The sequence below is a fragment of the Telmatherina bonti genome (genome assembly GCF_933228915.1).
Source record: "Telmatherina bonti genome assembly, chromosome: 21".
NCBI classification, from domain to species: domain Eukaryota; kingdom Metazoa; phylum Chordata; class Actinopteri; order Atheriniformes; family Telmatherinidae; genus Telmatherina; species Telmatherina bonti.
In genome coordinates this window covers 16,499,665-16,523,500 of record NC_136630.1, presented here as the reverse complement: position 1 = coordinate 16,523,500, position 23,836 = coordinate 16,499,665, and the positions used below count along the sequence as shown (strand labels likewise).

Sequence of the window (23,836 nt, the reverse complement as noted above, 5' to 3'; positions counted from 1 at the left end):
ACTGCTCTTTTATTGAACGTGAAGTAAAACATAAGAAGACAAATTACAGCGTGAGGTGATGAGTGTGTTGGTATGATTTACATCTAGTACTCACTGTGGCACCTCCTTGTTTGTGCAGGAGGCATCTAAAGGGTTGACTCTACAGTTGCTGTAGTCATAGCTGCCACTGTAAAGCTGTTTGCCCAGTTTAACAGCTACTTTTCTATCACCCAAAGGCACATCTTTTCCATGCCACACGTACACTTCACTGCCAAAGTCAAACACTAAGACCTGGAGTATGTAATTAGCAACGGGAGAAAGAAAAAGGGAACATTCAAAATGTTTAGGTTGTTATTTTCTGATGTGAAACAAGTTCAACTTGTTTACATAGGTTCATAAACAAAGAAGTGATGTTACCTCTTTAGAGTTGAGCAGGGATACACTTGGGATGGAGGCCCAAGCATCTTCATGAGGCACCAGTTTGTCTCCCTGGAGTCTGTACACTCCATTAGAGTCCACCACCCCACTCTCATACAGCTCATCCTCCTCTGGCTCTCCTGCCCCTGTAACATGCCCACAGTGGAATTATCAGGATTATAATATGGTGAAGTGTGCACAGACTGTATATAAAAAGATGGACGGAGCCTCCGTGATGGGCGGTTCCTACCATCGCCATCTTGGAAGAGGCATGCATGTCGTCTCGCCCAGAAAATACAAATATGGGCAAAGAGGTGGAGCTGAGAGGGGGGCTGTGAATGTCATGGCGGATGATAGAGCTAAGAGCTAACCGAGGTAACCCGGAGCTCACCAGCTAATGGAGGTAAGCGAGCTAAAGCTAAGTCCCGTTGTTAACCGGCTAAAAACCGCGGTTGTTCTACATTCTTCAAGCGGGAAATCTGGTATCTGTCAATCAAAAGGACACACCCCTAAATATGCCAAATTTTGGGATTAAATCACTTTTAAACGGACGAGTTAGAAAAAAAATCATTCCCCCCACAGTTGTCATGAAGGTAAACCTGACCTGTTAAACTGGAAATGGATTTTTGAACCAGGCTGTAAACATGTTTATTTCTGCTGTGAAGTTGGTCTTTTTAACATGGGAGTCTATGGGGATTTGCCCTGTTTTGCAGCCGGCCCCTAGTGGATGATGGGGGAACTGCAGTTTTATGTACTTCCGCATAGGCTTCACTTTTAACCGCCAGAGGTTGCCGCTTGGTAGTGTGGCAGGGTGGACCGTGTGTTAGACATGACCAATGCAACTGCATGCTTATATCAAATCAAATCAAACTTTATTTGTATAGCACTTTTCGTGCTTAAAAACAATACAAAGTGCTTTACATTATAAAACAATTTACATCAAAATAGATAAAACACTAACACACATACACATCCCCTTTCACCCACCCACAACCACCCTCACCCATGCCCTATTTGCCCTGTAACAGTTAAAAGAAGATGAATGAATGGCCAGGTGCATTTGCACCAGATGTGCACCAGATAAGGAAACGGTATTCTCAGGGAGCCTCTACACAAAGGGCTACCCCCAACCAAGACCACCCAGGCCATCACCATGGGGGCCACCCGGGTCCGGGCAGACAGGACCCACGCCACAACCGTAAAGCTGCAGCGCTGGATCCCGACCCACCAGACAGGGACAGCCCCCACAGCAACACCCATGCAGTCAGAGCAGGGGCAGCCCTCGGCGAAGAGGACCCCGATGAGGAGAGAGCTGGAGTGATAACTAAACAAAAATAAAATCCATTAAAATAAAATAATAAAATCTATACTATGTAAATCAATATATAAAATATATAAATAAAATTAACTAAAAAGAAAGATAAATATGGGTTAATATAAGAATGTTAAAACTTAGTTATAAGCTAAACTAAAAAGGTAGGTCTTGAGCTTTTTTTTAAAAACATCAACAGTCTCTGCAGCCCTGAGGCCCTCAGGCAGACTATATGTGGAATATAATCTTTTCTTGACTCAATGAGAATTATTAGCGGTATAAAGATGTCAGCCTGTGTGGGCAAAAGAAGATTTTTACCTCTGTATTGGGTCTTTCCTCCTAGGAGGCTCCAGAACTCTTTGGCCCATCTGCTCTCAGTGTTGATGCCCTCCTCCAGAACAGTCACCTGAGGGGCTTTACAACCAAGGTCTCTCTTTGCCTGAATGAACGAGGCCATCTCAGATGCCTGTTAACATGAAGTATATTGTACATTATGTCTGTATGTGGATGAAAAGTTTACCAGTTAAAAAAAAAGCTTTTAGAGTGCTCCGTTAAAGATGGATCTAGGGAAACACTGACCTAAATTAAGAACACACAGTCTACAATCACTTTGAAGCATGTCAGATTGTGCAGGGAACACTTGTTGACTCAAGTGAAAATAAAATTATGTGCGGAAAACCACATTTGTAGCTCATGTAATCCTTCCTTGATGTACTGATGTTTCGACAATAAACAAAGTTTGTTTGTTTTGTTTTCTTAGGGAAAAAAAAAATCAGAAACAGTGATAAAAACTCTAAATTTCTCACATAACTGTACCACAGAATTTTTCTGCTAATAAAGCCCAAAACTGGCTGACGTGCCTCAGGATAACCTATACACTGATTAACATGCCACATCATGTTTAGCAGGAACTGTTCAGCTGCTGCATAGTAAGTCTTTTGGTACAAAAGACAAGCAAATGTTGCTTCTCCCATCACAGCAAGTATTTCCAAAGAACAAACCATGGTCTGATGGTTGGGAGATTTTATTTCCACCAATGCATTTTTCTCTTTGTTTGCTATCTGCGTGACCAATAACCCGTATGCAACTAATGCCTGATAAAGAGGGCTGGGTGAAAATACAAAAACCAGATAGCAAAGAGGAAATTCTTGAATCCTGCAGATCCTGTGTATTCATTGGTCTGTATCTTATCTCATCAGAGATCTCCAACTCCAGTCCTTGTGAGTTACTGACCAGCAGGTTTTAGATGTTTCTGTCATAGAAGACACCTCACTTAAAAGATCATTTTGGCATAAGTATGTATGATTTGAGTCAGGCATATTGCAGCAGGCAAACATCTAAAACCGTCAGTGTGCTAGCTCATCAGAGATCCCTGGTTAATATGATAAACAGATCCTACATTGGTATGAAAATGTATTCAAAAGAATGCAAAATACTACTGACAACACATTCTGCAGCATGATACTGTCTCGACAACAAATATGAGGTTTGCTTATCATACAGGTTGTTGGTACAAGCACATGTCTAAACATGTAAATAAAAGTTCTGAAAACCCGTCTTGCTGCATGCCAGAGTATAACTCTTCATCCGTATGGGACTTTACCTTACCTTAGCTTTTTCTATGACGTTGGCAAACTCTCCGCTCCACATAAAGCAGTGTTTCGGCGTTATAAGAAGAAAGCAGTCCCCACTATTTAGGGAGCGAGCTGTTGGTTCCATCAAGCGCACCTGGACGTGTCTCCGACCTGCAGACATCCACAGCTTTTAACTTACTGCACCATTAACCACCAACAGAGAACTGGTATTTTGCCATAAACTCTTCATGATGAAGTTGTGGCAACTGATGATCCGTTTTTAGTGTGTGTGAAACAAACATTAACAAAGTAAAACCTCTTGTTTCTTCTGACCTTTGATGCGAATAAGCATGAGTTTATGGAAAGGCACTGCACTGTTGTTGGTAACAACATCTGTGGACTTCACGCTGCGCAGGTTGACCTTCCGAAAGTTCTCCTTGCTGGCGAGACCTGCCAAGGCCACATCGGCGAGGTTGGAATGTTTTGCCACTAAATGGAAGATTAAGAACAAGTTTAGGGGCACAATACTGACCCTCCAAACAATGAACTGATACATTTCTTTTTCTTTTTTACTCATTACTGTTCTTTACTCTGACAAGTTAACAAACCTTTACATGGCCTATCAGAGACACACTTTCTAATGAATCATGTGAGCTCTACTTCCTCTTGTGTAAACTGAAAAGATCACTAAGGTCATAATCATCTGAGGAGTATCCACAATGAGGAACTGAATGTAGAAAATGAGCAAGCAGCAGAAAGAAGTGGTGATAAACTAGTGACCAACACAGCTGTTGGTAACTTAACCTTTTTTTTTTTCTAGTTCATAAGTTAAACCAGATCTCACCCAGCAACCTCACACTTTAAATGTGTTCACTTGGAGAATGAGTTAGGAACCACGTTACTGCTTATTTTCTTTCTAATGTGATGTGATGTCATAAATTCTACAATATACTTTCCTATGCATGGCATGAACTGACTAAAAAGTCTAGTTTGTAAAATGGGATTTCCACAGATTGAAGTGTTTACATAATCAGTTGTTTACCCTGTCATGCTTTTCTGTGATTGTTCTTTAACATAGTTTAACTTTTGCACATAGATTGAGTAAAATCCTTTTCCTTTAAGTGTAAGCACTCTTACTCCTCTCCACTTGGATCCTCTTGGTCTCCACTTTGGCCACATTGAGCCTCTGTTCAGTGTAGACCTGCCGGATGTCGTCGCGGGCTGCTAGAGCCCTCATAGGGTTCCTGGAGCCCTGATTTCGTCTGGCTGGCCGTACAGCTCGCTTGTGTTCTGCTACAGCTGAGGTGAGCCTAATGATGAAATTAAACAAGACATTTATTTCTAATTAATTTGAAAGAAAATAGTAAAGACGTGTCAAACAAACTGCACAAAAAATGAATTCATGTGAAAATATAAATAAAAGTTCATTTTAAACTAACTTGGGTGTATGAGGTTGGATCTGGCTGAGGTCCTCTTCTGTCAAGACCACACTGGAGTCCAGGAGTGCCGTGGGGGAGACAGATTTGTAGAAATTGCCAAATGTCTCTTCATCATCCAGCGTCATCACTTCTTTCTCCATCTCTGCCGTTACCTCGATGGTGGAGGTCTTGCTTTTGCTAACTCCTGACAACCACCACCATAACAGCAGGAAACCGGGAAGATGGGACAGGAAAAGATACACACAACATTTCTCTTCTTAATGAGCCATTTTTTTTGCTGACTAATGCAGTAAGTTGACCAAACATCCAGTCATGGGAAGAACACTTTGATGTACACAGCTGCTTTATAATATGACTTATGGGAAGTTGTGTAATGTTTAGTCAAGATTAAATTGTCTAAAATAAGGGGGACTTACAATATAAATGCAACAAGTGTAGAATAACATTTGCACAAAGACAAGTACAACAGGTCTTGAATATTATTGGGAAACTATTATTACTATTACATGACACAGAGAACACTATAGTAGAGAGACATTGTACCTTTATTGTGCAGTCTGTCCAGGAAAGATTCCAGCTTGTCAAGACGTTTATCACCTTCCACTTTGACGTCACTTCTGTTGGAGATTTCTGTGCAGAACAAACACATGATTATTACATAAAGGTGGCTCTGTATTTCAATAAATACACACTTTTGCACAAACTTGCAATTAGAATTGCTTTGGAAATCTGAGGCAGTAGACAACAAGATATATTATAAGACTAACATGTTTGAACAATTAACGTCTTTCTACACAAACTACATCACATTATTTAATCATTTCCTACATTAATTTATTAGAAGGGTTCAGAGGCAGTACCTTCATGTGGTTTCACAAGCGTGGCATTGGACTTCTTGAGAGATATAATGGGTGAATCTTCCTTTCCAGTATCAGAAACGAGACCTGGTAGAGCACCACAGACAAATTATTCACATTTTATATCTGGTTTACTCTCATGAACAGTAAAATCAACCAGGAACTTCAGAGAATAAAACACAGTTAATTAACTTTTAAAAAAATTTTTTAGACAAAGATTTAGTCTACGCAAATGTTTACCTCCGTCATCTCTGACCAATCAGCTTGCTTAACTTGGCTGAATACGCTTATAACAAATAAAGCTTCACCTCTCTTTGCCATTCGTCCAGCCACGGTGTACTGGACTGAGTCATTGGCGGCTCCTTTGCCTCGACTCTTCCACTGCTCCTCCTTCTCCTTGAGGATTTTCATTCTTTCAGCCAGAGACATCTTGGGCTCCAGATCAAAACCGGACTTCTGTTGGATTAAAACACAAACTGTAAAACTCTACAATGGTGTTGTTTTCAACAAGCTTTAGGGAACACAAGAACAGTCCCAAGAATGTATAGTCGCATGACTTTTTCATTTATTTAGGCTTTATCAAAGAGCAGCTGTATTCACACTTTATAGGGCACTCAGTGAAATACCTTGAAATTAGAAATTTTAACCTAAAATTGTCCTTCTGGGATGTACCAAGACCTCCATTATGTTTGTACATTAAAAAAAAACAAAAAGGAAGTTTCATGCTGAATATGAAAGAAAACAAGATCAAAAATAGTCATTTGCCCCATTAAGGGTTAAGATTGGTTTGTTTAATTATGACTGTTTTTAGATTAATACAACACACGGAGAACACTGAATCATGACAGTGATACAGGTTTTATGTATCACTATGTATCCATCAGACAGAGTTAAACACACTATTCCTTGTGTGAGTTACTCCTGCTGCAAATTTCACTCCTGAACTCAACCATAAAAATGAACTTGTGACTCTTTACTGTCCCTCTGTACCACCGGCACTGTGTTAGAGTAAATAATGGCCCTAAATATTTGAAGCATTTTATGTTCCAACATGGAATTTTCCTGCCACTTATTCCTCTTGTACTAATAATGAGCTTTTCGGTGTGTAAATCACAGATGAGAGGTGACTTTTTTCAACAGTAGATTACACATACTCTGTGAACTCTGCTCTATCTACATATTATGACTGCAGAAACCAATTAATACACACATAAAAAAGTTTATTGCACAGTTGTAAAATAAATGTCAACTTAATTAATAAGAAGTGTACTTTGTCACTCATTTGTGCATCTTTGCAGCATCTACTTGTGGCATTTGTGATGCGATTCCTCCAGTTTTTCACAAGCAACTGCAACACAGTTTGTACATATTTGGATTTAAATAGAGACAAACAAATGATAGGGAATCTCTTAACCAAATAGCTCCATGAAGCTACGGTGGATTCTTCCTTGTGGATGAATGACGATCTGTGTAATCTGCTGGCTGTCGTCATCTTCACGCACCGTGGAGTCAATTTAAGCATTTACAGATGTCGGTGGCTTTAACGAGAAAAAGATGTTTGGCTGAAACATTGCTGAGCAGCAGTGTGGCTTGTGAGAAGAGGGAAAAAAAAAATATTGCTCATCCTTAACACAGAGCTATGTGACAGATGTAGCGATGCAGACTTAATCTTTTATAACTATATTTTGAAGTCAACAAAGTACTCAGCAAGAGCAGCCGTAACAAGAATAACGCCATGTACACTAAGTGGGTGATCATGTGAGGATTCGCTGCAGAGACCCCTTTACAGGGAAACAACAACAGAACTATGTGGGTGATATTTTACCTCTATGTATTTGATAAAAAAAACAGACACAAAACAACAAACAAACAAAACACACCTTTAACCCATTACAAAAAATATGTGAAGCCAGAACCTACAAAGAGTAAAGGTATTTGCTGGTAAATGTCTGCATTTTTTACCTGGTAAAGTCATTTCTTTCTACACAAACTCAGCTTTCTTTCTCAAGTTCATTTAAGAAGCATTGTGTTATGATGTGGTACTGTTATGATGTGGTGGTTTGCTTTTTCCTTGGTTCTGGGTTCCTGTTTTATTTTGGTAGTATTTCCTGTTTGGTTCCCTTGTTTGTTTGTTTAGCTTTATTGATTTCCTGGTCATTGAGTTCACCTGCGTTCACTTAGTTAATTTGCTTCACCTGTTTCTTGTTTGGTTTTTCTGTGTATTTATACCCCTCGGTTTCAGTTGTGTTGGTTGGTTCATTGTCATTCTGTTAATTGTCATTTTGTTGCTCTGCCCTGAGAATAAACCTGAGTTCTGTAGACTGGCGCCCCGACTCCTGCATTTGGGTCCACCTCCCTCCAGCCACTGTAACAGAATGAACCAACCAAACGAGGACCCAGCGGAGATGATCACTCTCTTTGAATTTCTTCGTCGGGAGGCAGCCAAACACCTCCCGACCTACGAGCCTCTGGACCCAGACCCTCTCTGGACCTCGCGACGAAAGAGACACTCCAGGCGCCGTAAGCAAAAACCCCCAGTGAGCATGACGAGTGACGAACTGGTGGGAATGCTGCTGGGGCTGGACGAAGAACCGGAACCAGTCGACACTGAGGTCCAGTCGCGGTTCTGGGGAACCAGACTGGCTATCAAGCCACCAGCTCCACGGTCCGCGTATCCAGTGTCCCCGCCTGGTCCACGGTCTACGCCGCCCGCGTCCCAGCCCAGGTCCACATCTCCGGCGCTGCGGGCTCCCGCGCCGGCGCCCGGAACCCGTCCGGCGCTGCGGGCTCCCACGCCAGCGTCCAGAGCTCGTCCACATTCCTTGCTCCATGTTCCCGGGGGGGTCCCAGGACGGGACGCTCCTCCCCTGCCCCATGTTCCCGAGGGGGTCCCGGGACGGGACGCTCCTCCCCTGCCCCATGTTCCCGAGGGGGTCCCGGGACGGGACGCTCCTCCCTTGCTCCATGTTCCCGAGGGGGTCCCGGGACGGGACGCTCCTCCCTTGCTCCATGTTCCCGAGGGGGTCCCGGGTCGGGACGCTCCTCCCTTGCTCCATGTTCCCGAGGGGGTCCCAGGTCGGGTCGCTCCTTCTCCCCCGCCTCCAGTGTGCGGCGAGGAGGTCGCTCCTTCTCCCCCGTCTCCAGTGTGCGGCGAGGAGGTCGCTCCTTCTCCCCCGCCTCCAGTGTGCGGCGAGGAGGTCGCTCCTTCTCCCCCGCCTCCAGTGTGCGGCGAGGAGGTCGCTCCTTCTCCCCCGCCTCCAGTGTGCGGCGAGGAGGTCGCTCCTTCTCCCCCGCCTCCAGTGTCCGGCGAGGAGGTCGCTCCTTCTCCCCCGCCTCCGGTGTCCGGCGAGGAGGTCGCTCCTTCTCCTCCGCCTCCGGCGAGGAGGTCGCTCCTTCTCCTCCGCCTCCGGTGTCCGGCGAGGAGGTCGCTCCTTCTCCTCCGCCTCCGGTGTCCGGCGAGGAGGTCGCTCCTTCTCCTCCGCCTCCGGTGTCCGGCGAGGAGGTCGCTCCTTCTCCTCCGCCTCCGGTGTCCGGCGAGGAGGTCGCTCCTTCTCCTCCGCCTCCGGTGTCCGGCGAGGAGGTCGCTCCTTCTCCTCCGCCTCCGGTGTCCGGCGAGGAGGTCGCTCCTTCTCCTCCGCCTCCGGTGTCCGGCGAGGAGGTCGCTCCTTCTCCTCCGCCTCCGGTGTCCGGCGAGGAGGTCGCTCCTTCTCCTCCGCCTCCGGTGTCCGGCGAGGAGGTCGCTCCTTCTCCTCCGCCTCCGGTGTCCGGCGAGGAGGTCGCTCCTTCTCCTCCGCCTCCGGTGTCCAACGTGGGGGATCCAGAGCCGGGCCTGCCTTCGTCGTCTCGGCCTCCCGGCCGTCCTCCAGAGCTAGGCCCTTTGGACTCTTTCCCCGGCCCTGTGCCCCTGGACTTTGTTTTTTCCCCTGGTCCCTCCTCCGGGCCCCCTCCTCCCGCCCGTCTCGGGACTCTGGACGTTTTTGGGGCCATCCGGTGGCTGGCCCTTGCCGGGGGGGGTACTGTTATGATGTGGTACTGTTATGATGTGGTGGTTTGCTTTTTCCTTGGTTCTGGGTTCCTGTTTTATTTTGGTAGTATTTCCTGTTTGGTTCCCTTGTTTGTTTAGCTTTATTGATTTCCTGGTCATTGAGTTCACCTGCGTTCACTTAGTTAATTTGCTTCACCTGTTTCTTGTTTGGTTTTTCTGTGTATTTATACCCCTCGGTTTCAGTTGTGTTGGTTGGTTCATTGTCATTCTGTTAATTGTCATTTTGTTGCTCTGCCCTGAGAATAAACCTGAGTTCTGTAGACTGGCGCCCCGACTCCTGCATTTGGGTCCACCTCCCTCCAGCCACTGTAACACATTGACTGTTAACTCTCATATGAGCAGAAGGAGCCAGATCGTAAGCGGTTCAACTATAAATAATACAAAAAACTTCATAATCTTTCTGAAAAGCAGCAGACTTTGTATTTCTCTGTGTCCCTCTCTCTGTGCAAACACCTCTTCTTTTGCACTTAAACGTCAAAACATGTTACATTGGTGGTCAAATATTAGCCAGATATGGGACAAAAGTTCAAAGAATTCTATTTAGGTGTGCTTGTGTACATACAGAGACTGGAAACAGTTGTCTGTCCTGTGCACATGCATGTGCTCCCTCACACCAATGGAAAGGAAGCCCTAACCCTTACCTTGTGAGTAAAAACACCACAGCAGAGTATAAATCTAAACTTACTGCTAAGATGCTGATTATGAAACAGGTAAATATGCAAGTTTCGCATAAATAACTCTTTCACAGCATAATTGGTTGAATCCTGTTTTTTCTAACTTTTGAATAAAACAAAAACACACCAGTGTTGTTCTACATTATATTACAGTCTCTTAACACTTGTACAACCATGCTCTAAATGATAACTTTATCTGTCTGAACACAGTCTTGTAGCCTTCTAACACAGTAATATTCTGTTAAAGTCCATCCAGCAAGATGCCTGTCTCTGGAGTCAATCAGAGAGGGGAAATACTTTGGCCTGACAGGACCCCAGAGAGAGGGGAGGGGAGGAAAAGGCCCCAAACAACCACAGGAAACCATTTTTTCTAACCTTGTTGTACTGTACAGTGTAAACAGCTCCTCAGCTGAAACACTGACACAGATATCAACCAGCTGTGAACCACTAAAAAAGCTTTGAAAACCAGGTGAGCTCTGGCTTAGCAGGAAACAAAGGTGAGAAGTTGTTCAGGAAACAAGTTGAAGATTAAAAAAATATTTTCAGCAATTGAGTCCATGCAAAACAGGCACATGCAACTCACGCATGTGTGCACACTCACCTGAAGGAATGGGTAAAGGTTGACAGGCAGGTGTCAAAGAAAGGGGAAGAATCTGCAAGTCTATACAGAAGCCATAGGAACGCAGATGATAGTAGGAACTGAGACAGCGTTAAAGAGAGGAGGGAATACAAGAAAAAGAGAAGAAAACAGGAGAATTATAAGCGGAAAATAGGGAAGAAGCAGGGCGGCACGGTAACACCAACAGCTGGAGTTACTGTGACTAAAGAATATTTGGGGTATTTGCTGGGTGTCCAGTGGTTGCAACGGGAACATTTATAAAAATGCTTTAAAGAGATCCAATTATTACAAAATGCAATAAGCACAAATAAAAAAACCTTCACATCTAATAAGGGTGAATTAAATGTACATTTTCCCACTGATAGATTTGAAAAGCAAAAAAAAAAAAAGTTTTGACTCAAGCTCCATCGATCCAACATATTTATAATTTATTTCAAATACCTAAACTTAACTGTGTTATATATGCAAATTCACCAATTCCTGCTAAAAAATGAACACACTGCAGACTGTGTGGGAGGCTGTACTGTGGATTTTAGAGAAGACAAATTCTTTCTTGAGTCATCACTGGAATACGAAACCCAGACATTCAGTTGTCTTCCAAGACTGACAGGATTTTTTAATTTTTTGATAAACTTTAAATCAAACTATGGATTTAGTAAAGGACACATAAAGTGCAACCTAGTGTTATCCGAGAGCTGTATTAATGTTCATAGCAGGTTTTTTTTTTTGTGAACAGGGAGTAAGCTGACATCAGTGAACAAAACTTATGATTAACAGCCATTCATCAGGGCATAACGGACCCCAGTTAAATCAAATTTACAGCAAGGCATCACTTTGCAACACCATGGTGCACAGAAAGGTTTTGCAGGTTTGACAGGAAACATCTGGACCTGATTACTGGCCGAACCATTCAGGTTATATTCAACATATTTCCAACAAAATGCAATCTGTCTCCATCAGAAAAGAAAATATGAAAAACAAAACCAAAACAAACGAACAAATAAAACCAAGATTTATCATACACAGACAAGGCATAAACAGAGATTATTTTGCCAAACCATGCGTCTCTTGCATTGGTGACACAAGCTTCCCAGTTCTCTACAGTAGCCACACAGTTAATATCAGGTTCCACATCACAGGTATACAATATGCAGAAATACACAAGTTTGAAAGAAGAAAAGAAATCCTTAGACCTTCTGGATAACAGCTTGACTCTTATTCATGTGCACAAGTGCAGAAGAAGTAGTTTTTGCGGCATTAATGGAAATGCAGTAAATCTTTATGACTTTTTTGCTGATTTATTGAAATGAAGACAGACCACACAAATATAGGATGACATCATACTTCAGTATTTGACTGGGGAATTGTTCTCATTTTATAGAGGGGCTTTTTCCAGTCTTGGAGTGAGTCTAAAGTTAGCTCATCTTGGGATGAAGTATGAACCCGAAAGAGAAATCCCAGAGGAGGTTCACTGAACTTGACAGTCTTCAGGCAAAAAGATGCTCTGTTTAAACACATGACATCACCTCAACTAAATGTTTTTGGGATCTCCGTGTGGAACATAGCGGTGAAATCCATGGAAAGGTTATTATATAATGTAGTTTTGGTTTTCTATTCAAATACTCACTTGTGCAGATGGCCTTGTTTATATAGAGGGGAACAAAACATAGAAACCCAAACAAACTTTCATCAGAGGTAGTATTTCAGTTGTCTTTACATCAATATTCAACAATGGTGACCTGCGTAAATTTGTATGATAAATATGTTTGGATGCATTTGTGACAAGACTATGATCAACATGACAACTTGTTCATGGAGGAATTTATTTTTTTAGCTTTGAGAAGAGGCAAAGAAAAAGGGAGTGTAAAACTCAATAAAAAAAGGGAGCCTTAGCTTGGAAAGCTTGCAGGTGTTTGGTCATGGTGTAGGATTTTATTTTTACAAGGGAGTAGGTGTGTCTTTGATTCTCTTTGGGAGGCTCGCTAAGCCCTGGATCTCTACTTCCAAATCTGCTGAAACCCCCAAGCCTTCCTAACCACACACCCTCTTGGCAGCAGCCCCAGGAAGTAAGCTGATTCAGCAGAGACAGAAATGTGTTCAGAGCCAATTCTTTCCTTAGTTCTACACAAAGCTGAGGAGAAGCCACAATATTTGTCCCTTTTACTTCATTTCTACCACTTCTCTAACCCCCCTACCCCTCCAAAAACAGATAACTTTTTATATTGAGCTGGCAGAAGAGCAATGCACCGAAAAATTACTTTTATCTTCAGTCTCTATAAAGCTATGATATAATAATATTTATGTGGTTAGTGTTTGTCACATCCCAGAAAAAAACACCCAGAGAACGGTTTATAAAATATAGCCAAAATGGTAGTACTGATTGTTGTAAAGGTTGCAGGGATGTTTCCCCCAAGATGCTGACTGACAGCACTCATGTCACCCTAAAAGAGCTTTACTAACAATGCAAATGGTTTGAGTTCACATGTAACTGCAATTTTTCCATAAATCCTAAAGAGTTTGATTTTTTTTATGATTCTCTAACATGTATCCTGGAGTTAGAAGGAAGTTTATAAAATATACCAAGTCTATAACACTGCAACAGAACACAAACATTTGCTCAGTACACACACTAACCTTTTTCTTCCAGGAATTTTCAGCATCTTGGAGCTGGCTGAAGCGGTCAGCCAGTGATGTCTGGATCATCTCTGAATGCTTTGGCTTTTTCTGTCTGTCACTGCTCTTACTTTCTCCACCTGTCAACTCGGCCAGTCTGTAAATAAATTGATCAAATTTACAGTCTTAGCTTCAGTGTCGGGGTACAGACATTTAAAGTTGTATTTCTTAGCTTGTCTATAAGTTAATCACAATTTCATTGTGATACTATAAATATGGATGAGAGCTTCACACAGACTTGACATTGTGTTGTAGCTGGGAGTAACAAGGTAAACCATTTCAGTTATACACAGTTCATCTGCTTTCATAAACAGATGCTTTAGTGACGTGGTCAGGTGACTCTATAACAGCTACAACATAATGGAGATCAACAGACAGCAGTCAGGTTTGGTTAATATTTTCTGCTTATTACTGGAGATCAGATACATCTAAAAAATGTTTGACTTTCTAAAAGAGCATTTTCATCACAAAGGCAAAGCCTACAGTAAGCAGAACCCTTCCAGTTTGTTATTAGCCATTTCTGTAAACTAACCTCCCTGTTGTAAAGCAGAAGTAGAATTAGCCCCCCTCCTAAACACATGCCTGCTGGTTAAAGGTGATTGTGTAATAAGATCAGATTTTCACTTTTAAACTCTTTGGAGTTTTTCAAGGATACACCAGAACTATTTTTGGAACTACTTAACTCACTTATCTCTGAGAGATGTAGGTTCTCTTTTTTCCCCCCAAAATAGTTTACTTGTTTGAGGAAAGAAAAGAGAATATAAACTAAGTAAATCTGGGATGAAAAGGGAAGATCAGTTTTTCTCATTCTATTGAGTTTATTCAAAATAAGAATCTGTAAATTTTAAAAGTAAATCACTAAGATATAAATAAAAGGACAATACATTTTCCTTTTATTATGCTTCCAGTATTGATCATATTGATCAAATTTTCCAACTCACACACAACGTTCATTAGGCTGTCTACTTTGTGCCTCATTACAACGTTGTTTACATCCTGACCTCTGTTTAAGTGACGAGCCCAGACTTCCATCCAAACTGCTCTCTAGTTCATCGACATCCTCTGACATCGTGGACATCTTCTCCAGGCTCTCGTCAGGCGAGGGGCTCCGCATCTCCTCAAAACTCTCTCTGCTGCTGGTGCTGCCATCCCTCTGTTCTCTGTCCATGCTGAAGCTTCCACCGTCTGTGATATCATCCAGTAATGACTCATCATCTTTGTCACTTTGCCCGTTGACCTCTTCCTCTTCCTCCACCTCCTCCTCCACCTTCTCATCCTCTTCCTCCCCGCTTTCAGGGTGGCTCAGGGTTACACTACTTTGCCTGGTTGGCACATGTTCAGGCATTGAGCACTCGCTGTGTTCTGACTCCACACTGGCAGAGCGGCTTTTCTTTAGGATTCCCTTGATGCTTTGAGGCCCAGAGTCTTGGCGCTGCAGGGGGGGAGCAGAGTGGCAGGGAGAACTGGAAGGGGGGGAGTAGTCTCTGTTCTTAGTGAAGGAAAGAGCTTTGTCTGACAGGAAACTGGAAGGCTGAGAGAGAGAAGGAAACAGAGACCATTATAGTTTTATTATTTAGAAAACACTTTTTAATCCAGTCTAACAAAGAAGAGGGTTTTTCATTAATGGAAGTTACTTTTTAACAAAGCAGTTTTTTAAAATATCGGTTTCACAATTAGTTTCCATGAGAACAGTCAAAACCCATTTTTATATTTCATATGTGGGAGACTACACAATGCAAAACACAAACAAAGAAACAGACAAATAAAAATGAAAAAGACACCATAAAAAAATTAGGAAGTAAACAAAAATAAGTTAAGAAAAATGATTATTGTATCAAGAAGGATTGTAAAGGATTTTGCATTTGTCAAGAAATCTGTAATACCTGTTTAGGATCTTTTATAGAATACAGATGTTTTCAAACCAAACTAACGGAAAATATCCAAAACTTTAAAGTTGTGATCATGCATTTAAAATAGTACAACTTTCTTCAAAATACACTATGAATGATGCGTGTGTTGTGTGCATTCAATGTGTTCCAGCTTAAAAGAAACAACAGCAGCTGGAGCAACACCAGGCATCTCACTGACAGGCCAAAGGTTGTGAAGGCGTGCTGATTTAGAGGGAGAAGCAGATTTTGAGGCCAGGCTGGGTGTGACAGATCATGGTTAATCTGGTGGTTTGCTTTAATGAGCACCAGAGTGCATCTATGTGTATAGAGAAAAATATGTGGTGATAATTTTATCACCTGTGGAGATTGGTTTAAGTTTAGGGTGAAATAATAATAACATTTTGTCTGGGGAAAAAAAAGAACATATGTGTGTGTGTGTGTGTGAGTGTAGGTCTATCCTCCAACCCAGATGTTGGTGACATGAATTATAATCTGTAGGTCGACTTCAAAAGCAGAAAACTAAACTAAAGCAGACGGAAGAAAAACAAAGCCAAAGGTAAGATGAGTAAGAGTTTAGGAATTGGCTTGCATGTGGTGTTTTTCAGCGCAACAGCAGTGGTAGAAAATACAACCCTTCTAAACAAAATCCTCACAGACATTTATATCCACAAGCCAAGTGATTTATGAAAACCAATTCTTATCCTGAAGGTAGTTTAACAGCTTTTGTACTGCAGAATACATCACGTATCATATGAAGGGAAAGCTGACCTTTTCCTCTGTGGTGGCAGAATGTCCAAGTTGCTCCTTCCAGGACGAATCATCTGTGGACTCCTCTACTGCCTTTCCGATATCTGCCTTCGGGGGGCTAAAATTTCAGCAAACAAAGGGCAAAGATTGTGGAAACAGGCAAAAAGATGGAAAAATGAGCAAAATACTGATGTAAAGACAATTCAGCCACTGCTTTTAAAAGTCACTTTGAGATCCTCTAGCTTTCGGTCAGTTCAAATGAATTGATCATAGTCAAACTTCAAATTAACAGTAGCATTTTGTAAACACAAGTGTTGCTGTTGTTTTTGTAAAGAAAAAAATCTGGGCAAGATAATTTATATCAGGAAAAACAAGAAGTATAAATAAATACAATAAAATACTAGTGTTGTGGAAAAATTTTAATAAATCTGTATAGGAATAATATTTTATCATTGCAGTGGAGATACAATCAGCAAGCACTAAAATCCACCTGTTTTAAGACGACATTTGGGTTATACATCTAGTTTTATGCCTTTGACTTGTATTTGCAGTCAGACATTGTAACTGCATATGGATAAGATGCAGACTGGTCTCATACAAACTTCATCTTCTCCTTAATTATTAGTTTATGTCAGAATGTTTTCAAGGGGAGATTATTAAAGGTCAACCTAACATTTCTCTCAGAAACCACAGCCTGAAAGAATTGAACAATCTGTATTCATGTCCTCCCACTGAGATGAGTAATCTGTGACTTACCACACAAAGGGACGGATCAGTAATTAAAAACTGTGACTCTTTAATGAAAAATCCAACAGTTTCTGTTTCAGTATCAGTCCTGGTCCAGTATAATATTACCCAACAGCTAACATAAAATTTTCTAATGGGAAATAGAATGCATTTCCGGTCTCATCGACCACTCAGTGCTCTTTATAACATGAGCCACTTTTACACACATCCATACAGCACTCCTATCTTTCCATAGTACACTGAAGACTGTGAGCAATTAGTTTCAGCATCTTACCCAAGGACACTTGGACATTAACACAGGAAAACCGTAAACTCCTGCTCATCTTCTAATATTTATTCGGACTTTTAGATGGTAACATCACTCTTATCATTCTCTTTTGCTTTCAATATTCTTGTCATTTTTTTAAAAAAATGAAATCTTTATGCAAAAGTGTCATTGTTCACACTGGAAGCAATGCAAATGAGGTTTACTGAAAAGGCTTCTGGCAAATTGCAGCTGCAAATGATACACTCAAATGAACTGCGATTTATCAGGAAACTGAGAACAATTTGGTGACATGTTGAAAATATGATCAGTCACATCTTTAACACAACCTTACTGATCCAATGCACACACAACACAGGTTATTGCACTAAGTCAAAGCTGACTCACAACTACAGCTACAAACTTCAGTCTAGTTTGCATTACCACAGATACTACTACTACAGACCCTGGAGTGTTTGTATATCCACAGGTGTGCATGAATATGAAATGTGTGTTCCTTCTGGGTAGCTCTGCTGGTTTATCTAGTTTCTCTCTGCGGCTGTTTACAACATCCAACACCCTTTCAATTGATCTGTAATTACCTCTATGCCTGCTCAGTCTGCCATGTGTGGGTGTCAGCTAGTTGTAAGGTATCAATCTCATTACTTGTGTTGTGTATGATAAACCCCAAAGGTTTCACGAAAGGCAACAGAAACAACTTAAAGTCCAATAAATGACCGAAGCATGCTAGCAAGGCAATAGTCTGATTATTCACCTGATATGACTTTCTTCTTCATCACTGCTGCTGAGCTGATGTTTTATTCTTTCATCGCCAGGCTGGCTGCTGCTTCCATCATCCATTCCCTGCAAATCCTACAAATAGAGAGGGGAATAGAGAGAGAGAAGAGGCTTGAACCTAAATATTACACTGAAGTTCAATAGAAATTCTGCTGAAGCTTTACAACACGGGCTGTAAAGAATTTCTTGATAAGGAAAGTGAATGAACGGGGCTCCACCCACTTAAGAGCAGCAGTTAACCCTTGCAACTCTGCAGTTGAGCTGCTCAGAGATCAGAGTGGAAATCTGTGATTGTGTAGTAGGATGTAGCTGGAAAAGATTAAGTTTGAGTGGTGGAATAGCATGTATACGGTTGGAAAGATGCACTCACAGTCACTACATGTACTCTATAAACTTCTGTTGCTGAATTTTGTGACGAGGACACAGTAGAGTTTGATGATAAATCTCTTGTAAGAGTCATACTTGTGCAGGAGACTCCACCATCTCAAAGCAAAATCCTCCTTCAGGTTTCCTGCAGTCAAACTGGAGGTTTTGTTTGCTCTCTGGCAATTCTTTAAGCAAATTCCTCTAGAAGTTTTCTTGGTCTTCAACCATTTATTCTCAAGCATGACTACAAATTCTCCAATAAATTAACTAAAGGAACAGTTATATAAATGCATTTTCTAACACTTTACCTTTGTTAAAGCTTTCCACTACCTTTTTGGCAAGAATTTCTTTTTAGACATCATTTATGTCTAAATGATGTGTAAGCCTTAGTTTGATAACAGTCTAATTATAATGATACACAAATCATAAATCTAATAAGACATTTAATGCACAGCTAAATTTCTGTAGGTAACAAAACTTTACTCTGTATTCCAGACTTTTTTTCCCCCCATTATTTCACATCAAGAACAAGTCAAAGGAAGAAAAAACTCACTTTGTGCATTTCATCAGTAACATTGCCCTTCTTAATAGAACAATCTTAATTTTTTCCTGTTTTTTATTTAAAAAAAAAATAAAAGGGCATTATTTAAGAAGAAAAAAAAAAGAAAAAGGTCAAACTATTGAAAAGCGAGACTAACTTAATCTTTGTCTTGTCTAGATTCTACTAGTGAGTCATTTTCCAACCAGTGCACTGTAAAACATGCAGGTGTGTGAGGAAACACTTTAATGCCCCCCTGGGGTGACCTGGTGAAAGCAACTGGATCTCCAGCTGGGAGGAAAATAGAAAGCATTTCCCCAAAATGAGAGAAACCGCTTACAAACCAAGTCATGCTCACTGTTTATGAAGGAGGAACTTATTTTCCACCCAGCAGGATTTACTCTCCTTTGCAACTTGGACTTTTACATTCAGGGAATTTGGTGATTCAATCTCAGAAAGTCTCCATGTATTTCTTTTATTGGCCCGAATGCTTGTTTGGAAAGCAGACACGCTGTTTCCTGATTCCTATTCCATCTGTACTGATGGAGACCTTGACACACTGGTCTTAGCAGAGAATGTGGAGGGGAAATGAGTGATGGTGGGACAGTAAAGACAGAAAAATGATATTTGTGACAGCTGTTGACAGTCAAATAAAATGCCTTAAAATAAAGATATTGAGGTCAGAACAATGAATGTATAGGAAGGAGCATTGTGACTGCATGATCGTCTCAATAAGAACTTTTCTCAGAGGGTTTTGTTGGTTGGAGCAACTTGCCACCATCTGGGTTCACTTGGCCAAGTTGGCACTGGTCCTAGCTTGCAAATGCCATATTAGAACAACTATTTACATCAAACATTATGAAACCAAACCACTTCTGAAACCAAAGCAGCCTGGGAAAACCAGACTGGGAAACCTGGGAAAGATTATTTGTAAGCTCAGATGTGAAGATCTCCCTTTGGACCAAGGGGCATTCTCAAGACTGTTCTACAGTTCATCTTATAGCCTGAAAACTTTTCTTCCCACAATCAGTTTAAGACTTCCATGGACTGTGTGAGCTGAACTCATGACTTTGGCCAGGCTTGCATCCAGGTGCAGGACAGCTCAGTGCTGTAAGGAATGGCTCAATTTGTTATTAATGGAGCAAACTTCCAGAGAGGAACTGAAGTGTGCACCAGCTGCACTGGAAACGGGTGTTGAGTAAGTCTGCACGCAAAATGAAAGAATTAACCGCAGACTGTAGAAAAATGCAGCAACTGTGACATCCCCTGGAAATTCAAATTGGAAAGGCTGGGTTTTGGCTGACACCTTGATGCTTTTAGAGTTATTCTTTTTAAATTAAGAGGACAGCTTGGATAAAATAAGGTTTGAAACATTTCTCATATGGCTATGCATTTTTTTCCTTTTTTATTCTAAATTAAAACATTCGCACAAAGTGTCATTACAAACAGAAGGTTGTGCTACCTTAACCTAAAAGAGCCAGCAGAGAGACTTAAACCTCACCATCACCTGGACCGTTCTATGCCAAACTGACCTTTGAGTGAGGACACTCACAGTACTGGAGGTAGGTGTGGGAAAATCGAATCGAAAAATCGGAAATCGGGATTTTTTTTCTTCACAATTTTAAAATAGATTTTTTTTGTTCAAAAATTGATTTTTTTTTTCTTCAAATAAATAAAATTAATCCACTATAAAATTTTTGTCATTTTCATTAGTTTTTATTGATCTTTTTACTTGTCTTCTTGGGCATTATAGCAGCAGAATGATGACTTGGCTACTGTGTTGTTTTTTCCTAACTGAAATCAAGAAAAATTACTAGCAAAAAGAAGTTTTATAAAAAAAAAAAAAATTTGTTTTTAATCTACAAAAATCATCAATATTGAAGAAATTTGAGAATCGCAATTTAAATGGAATCAGCACCCAAAAAATCGGAATCGAATCGAATCGGGACAAAAGCATATTGTCACAGCCCTCGACAGTAGTGATAAAAGTAATCCTGATTTGTCACAACAAAAAAGCATCTGAAAAGCATTCACATTCATAGTTGTAAACTGAAGATGATAAAATGCTGCACAATCCGGAATCTAAACTAAATTTAACCTTAGCTTGACTATAAGCCAAAGGTTCACACCCACTGTAATGATTTGAACTGAGTAAATCATTGTGTTTTGGCCCCATAAGTGAGTTTGGCCCTCATAAGAGGCAGATAAACAACAGATTCATGCCCACAACAGGATGATTGTAAATACAAACAGGTACATTTAGTCCAATAATCAAAAAACATTGCAGCAAGAGGAGAGAGACAGTGAAACAAAACACTGTACCTTAAACTGAAACATCTTGGAAGTGACACTTTTCTTGCCCAAGTCTACATGCTTCTCATCAGCTGAAAAGAACACAAACACAATGTTGATCATTAGTGTTTTCCATGGCATTATATTCTGTCCTGAGTGTTTTTCATCATTGCCTTTAGGTTATTTATATAAAATTGGTCGGGATGAATGTTCCCTGTTAGAGTAAGAGTTGATGAATACATGATACACATATGAAACTGAAGACTCAAAACAGAGTATTATTAGTCATCTTTGCTTTACAGTCTGATGGATTGTGGATCTATGTATGAAAGGTCGGTTTCATCAACACAATAAAAATGTGATCAAACGGTGCAATGGTGGTCTGGCAAAGTAACACAAGGATTTCAGATTGGAATGTGTGTGTTTCTGGTACCCACATGTTTATGCAATGATACTGCAAACACTGAACATACAAATTAACATTTAGCAAACTTATCTCTCTGTTAGAATATAATGCCCTAAAATATGCAATAGATTTACACACACACATACAAAAAGTTTGTACAGAGACGCAAATGCTTTTGGATCAAGTGAAGATTTTTCTTATAAGGGATTTTAAGTTTTAAAAAGGTAGACTATGAAGCTGACTATTTTATTGACTTTACCATTATTTTCTTGAAACGTCTTGGAACAGGAAGGTAAATGTGAAATAAAATGTGCCCGCTGGCTTCTGCTTGTGTCTGGAAAGTTACTTAGCAACAACGGATTTAGTAACTTGTCACTGCAATTGATCAACAGAGACATATTTTACTTTTGTATGGAAGATTTCATCCTCATCGTGTCAAACATCTGTGCTAAAGAAAAGGAAAATAAAGACTTGTGGATTGCTTAATGAAAAACAGCCCAGAGAATATAATCTTCTAATCCGAACAAGACGAAACCATTAAACTTGATGGTTTTCCAAAACAACACAGATTCAAATCCATTCTCCTCCTGTAAATCTGTTTTTATTGCCTCGGCAATGTGACTTTTCATGCCTAAATAATAGCATATCTGACAAACTAAGTGTTTCCAATGGAAGAAAAAACAAATGCTCCCATTTTTGTTTAATGTTTAAAGCTTCCCTGCTGTCCAGAGTTTAGCATGATTTAGTTTAAACGATGAAGCATTAAGCATTGCAGACTGGTGACTCAACTCAGGCTGCAGTCAGTTTTGACTTCAGTCCAATATTTTTTACATTATCCACCATCCAAGGTCAAAACTAGAAAAAACAGCAAAAAAAGAAATTCAAGCAAAAGGGAAAAAAAGCCTCAAGTTTATGTAGTATTCTGTAAGTGTTTGCATCTGTCTTACTTACAGCTGTTAAGAGCTTATGGGATGGACCTTTGACCTGGCAACAGCCAAATATAAATACAAGCTATGAGGCTCTGAAGAACAGTGCAACGCACATCAAATCTGCATGAAACAACTCAGATCTGAGGAGAAGTTCTTCCAACACAAACAAAAGTCAGACAGAATATCATGTGGGATATGCTGCACTAACTATAGGTCACATGACAAATGTCAGTTTGATTTGCTATAAAAGGTACTGAGTGGCCAATTCTGTCTCAGCTGTTTTACATTACTTATGTTCTCATCACAGTTTTTGAAAAGAAGCTGGAGCCAGAGTTAAGGTAATGAAAAAACAATTCAAGCTGGTGAGTAAGATTCTACTTAAACACTGAAAAGACTTTCAAAACACATGAAACAACAGATCTGCCACTTGAAATATGTTTTCTTTGCTTTCCACTTGTGCAAAACTTAAATAAAAATGCCAGATTACAGGATTTGGGTGAAGCATAACTGCTACTGGCCTGTAACCTAGTTTTACTTTAGTTTTAGCTCCAGATTTGCCCCTTGAAATGTAATTTTGTAAGTTTGATTGCACATGGATGTAATTAAAGCTCATCTTGCAGATCTCCTGATTTACCGACTGAATAAAATACTTGAGCAAATTCTATCAGTTTTGCTCCATGCATCATACAACATTCCTTTCTGTCCTGCATCTACCTATGTATAAAGAGCAAGCAGTAGCAAATCACAGTGGACAACAAAAGCAAAGAATAAACTGAGAATGTATAGAAGCAAGAAGCCATTGACAATATGGCTGAAATATTCATAAATATAATGCTTTAATATCTTTGACCTTAATAATAATAACAAAAAAAGCAATATATTGTATATCCAAGTTTGTATTTCCTTTAAAGTTTCACTATTAAAACAGTTACATCAATGTTCTATATTAGTAATTAGAGAATAAGACTTTTGAAGATCTGACACCAGTTTCCTTCCTTTTTGCTCCATGTCCTCTCATATATCAAGTTTTTATACAGATGACTTTTTTATGCCTTAATCATTTACTTTTGTTCTGCTTCAGAATTTAGGCAACTGTGATTTTGATCCTATACAAAAAAGATCCATGCTTTGAGTTCATTTAAAATATTTATATGCAAACTGACTTCAAATAAATTTCATTCACACATTGCAGCTCCCAGTTTCTAAATTACTGTGTCACTTTTCATGATAATTTTACATGTATGAAACAATCAGCAGGGGCATCCACTTTGGATGATTTCTGAACAAACAG

General features: G+C 40.4%; 1 protein-coding gene across 1 annotated transcript in view; it reads right to left on the bottom strand.

Annotated features, from left to right (window-relative positions):
- Positions 1-23,836, bottom strand: part of LOC306772101 (supervillin-like) — a 47,321-nt gene that overhangs the window by 6,087 nt on the left and 17,398 nt on the right. The window contains exons 4-18 of the mRNA XM_079261513.1: positions 21,241-21,302; positions 17,992-18,089; positions 16,247-16,343; positions 14,591-15,120; positions 13,551-13,686; positions 5,887-6,034; positions 5,582-5,665; positions 5,265-5,351; positions 4,722-4,905; positions 4,420-4,592; positions 3,616-3,771; positions 3,317-3,453; positions 2,027-2,174; positions 397-542; positions 95-270 (exon numbers count right to left, since the gene is read on the bottom strand). Coding sequence (XP_079117639.1) covers positions 95-270; positions 397-542; positions 2,027-2,174; positions 3,317-3,453; positions 3,616-3,771; positions 4,420-4,592; positions 4,722-4,905; positions 5,265-5,351; positions 5,582-5,665; positions 5,887-6,034; positions 13,551-13,686; positions 14,591-15,120; positions 16,247-16,343; positions 17,992-18,089; positions 21,241-21,302 — 2,362 coding nt within the window. The remainder of the gene's footprint in view (positions 1-94; positions 271-396; positions 543-2,026; positions 2,175-3,316; positions 3,454-3,615; positions 3,772-4,419; positions 4,593-4,721; positions 4,906-5,264; positions 5,352-5,581; positions 5,666-5,886; positions 6,035-13,550; positions 13,687-14,590; positions 15,121-16,246; positions 16,344-17,991; positions 18,090-21,240; positions 21,303-23,836) is intronic.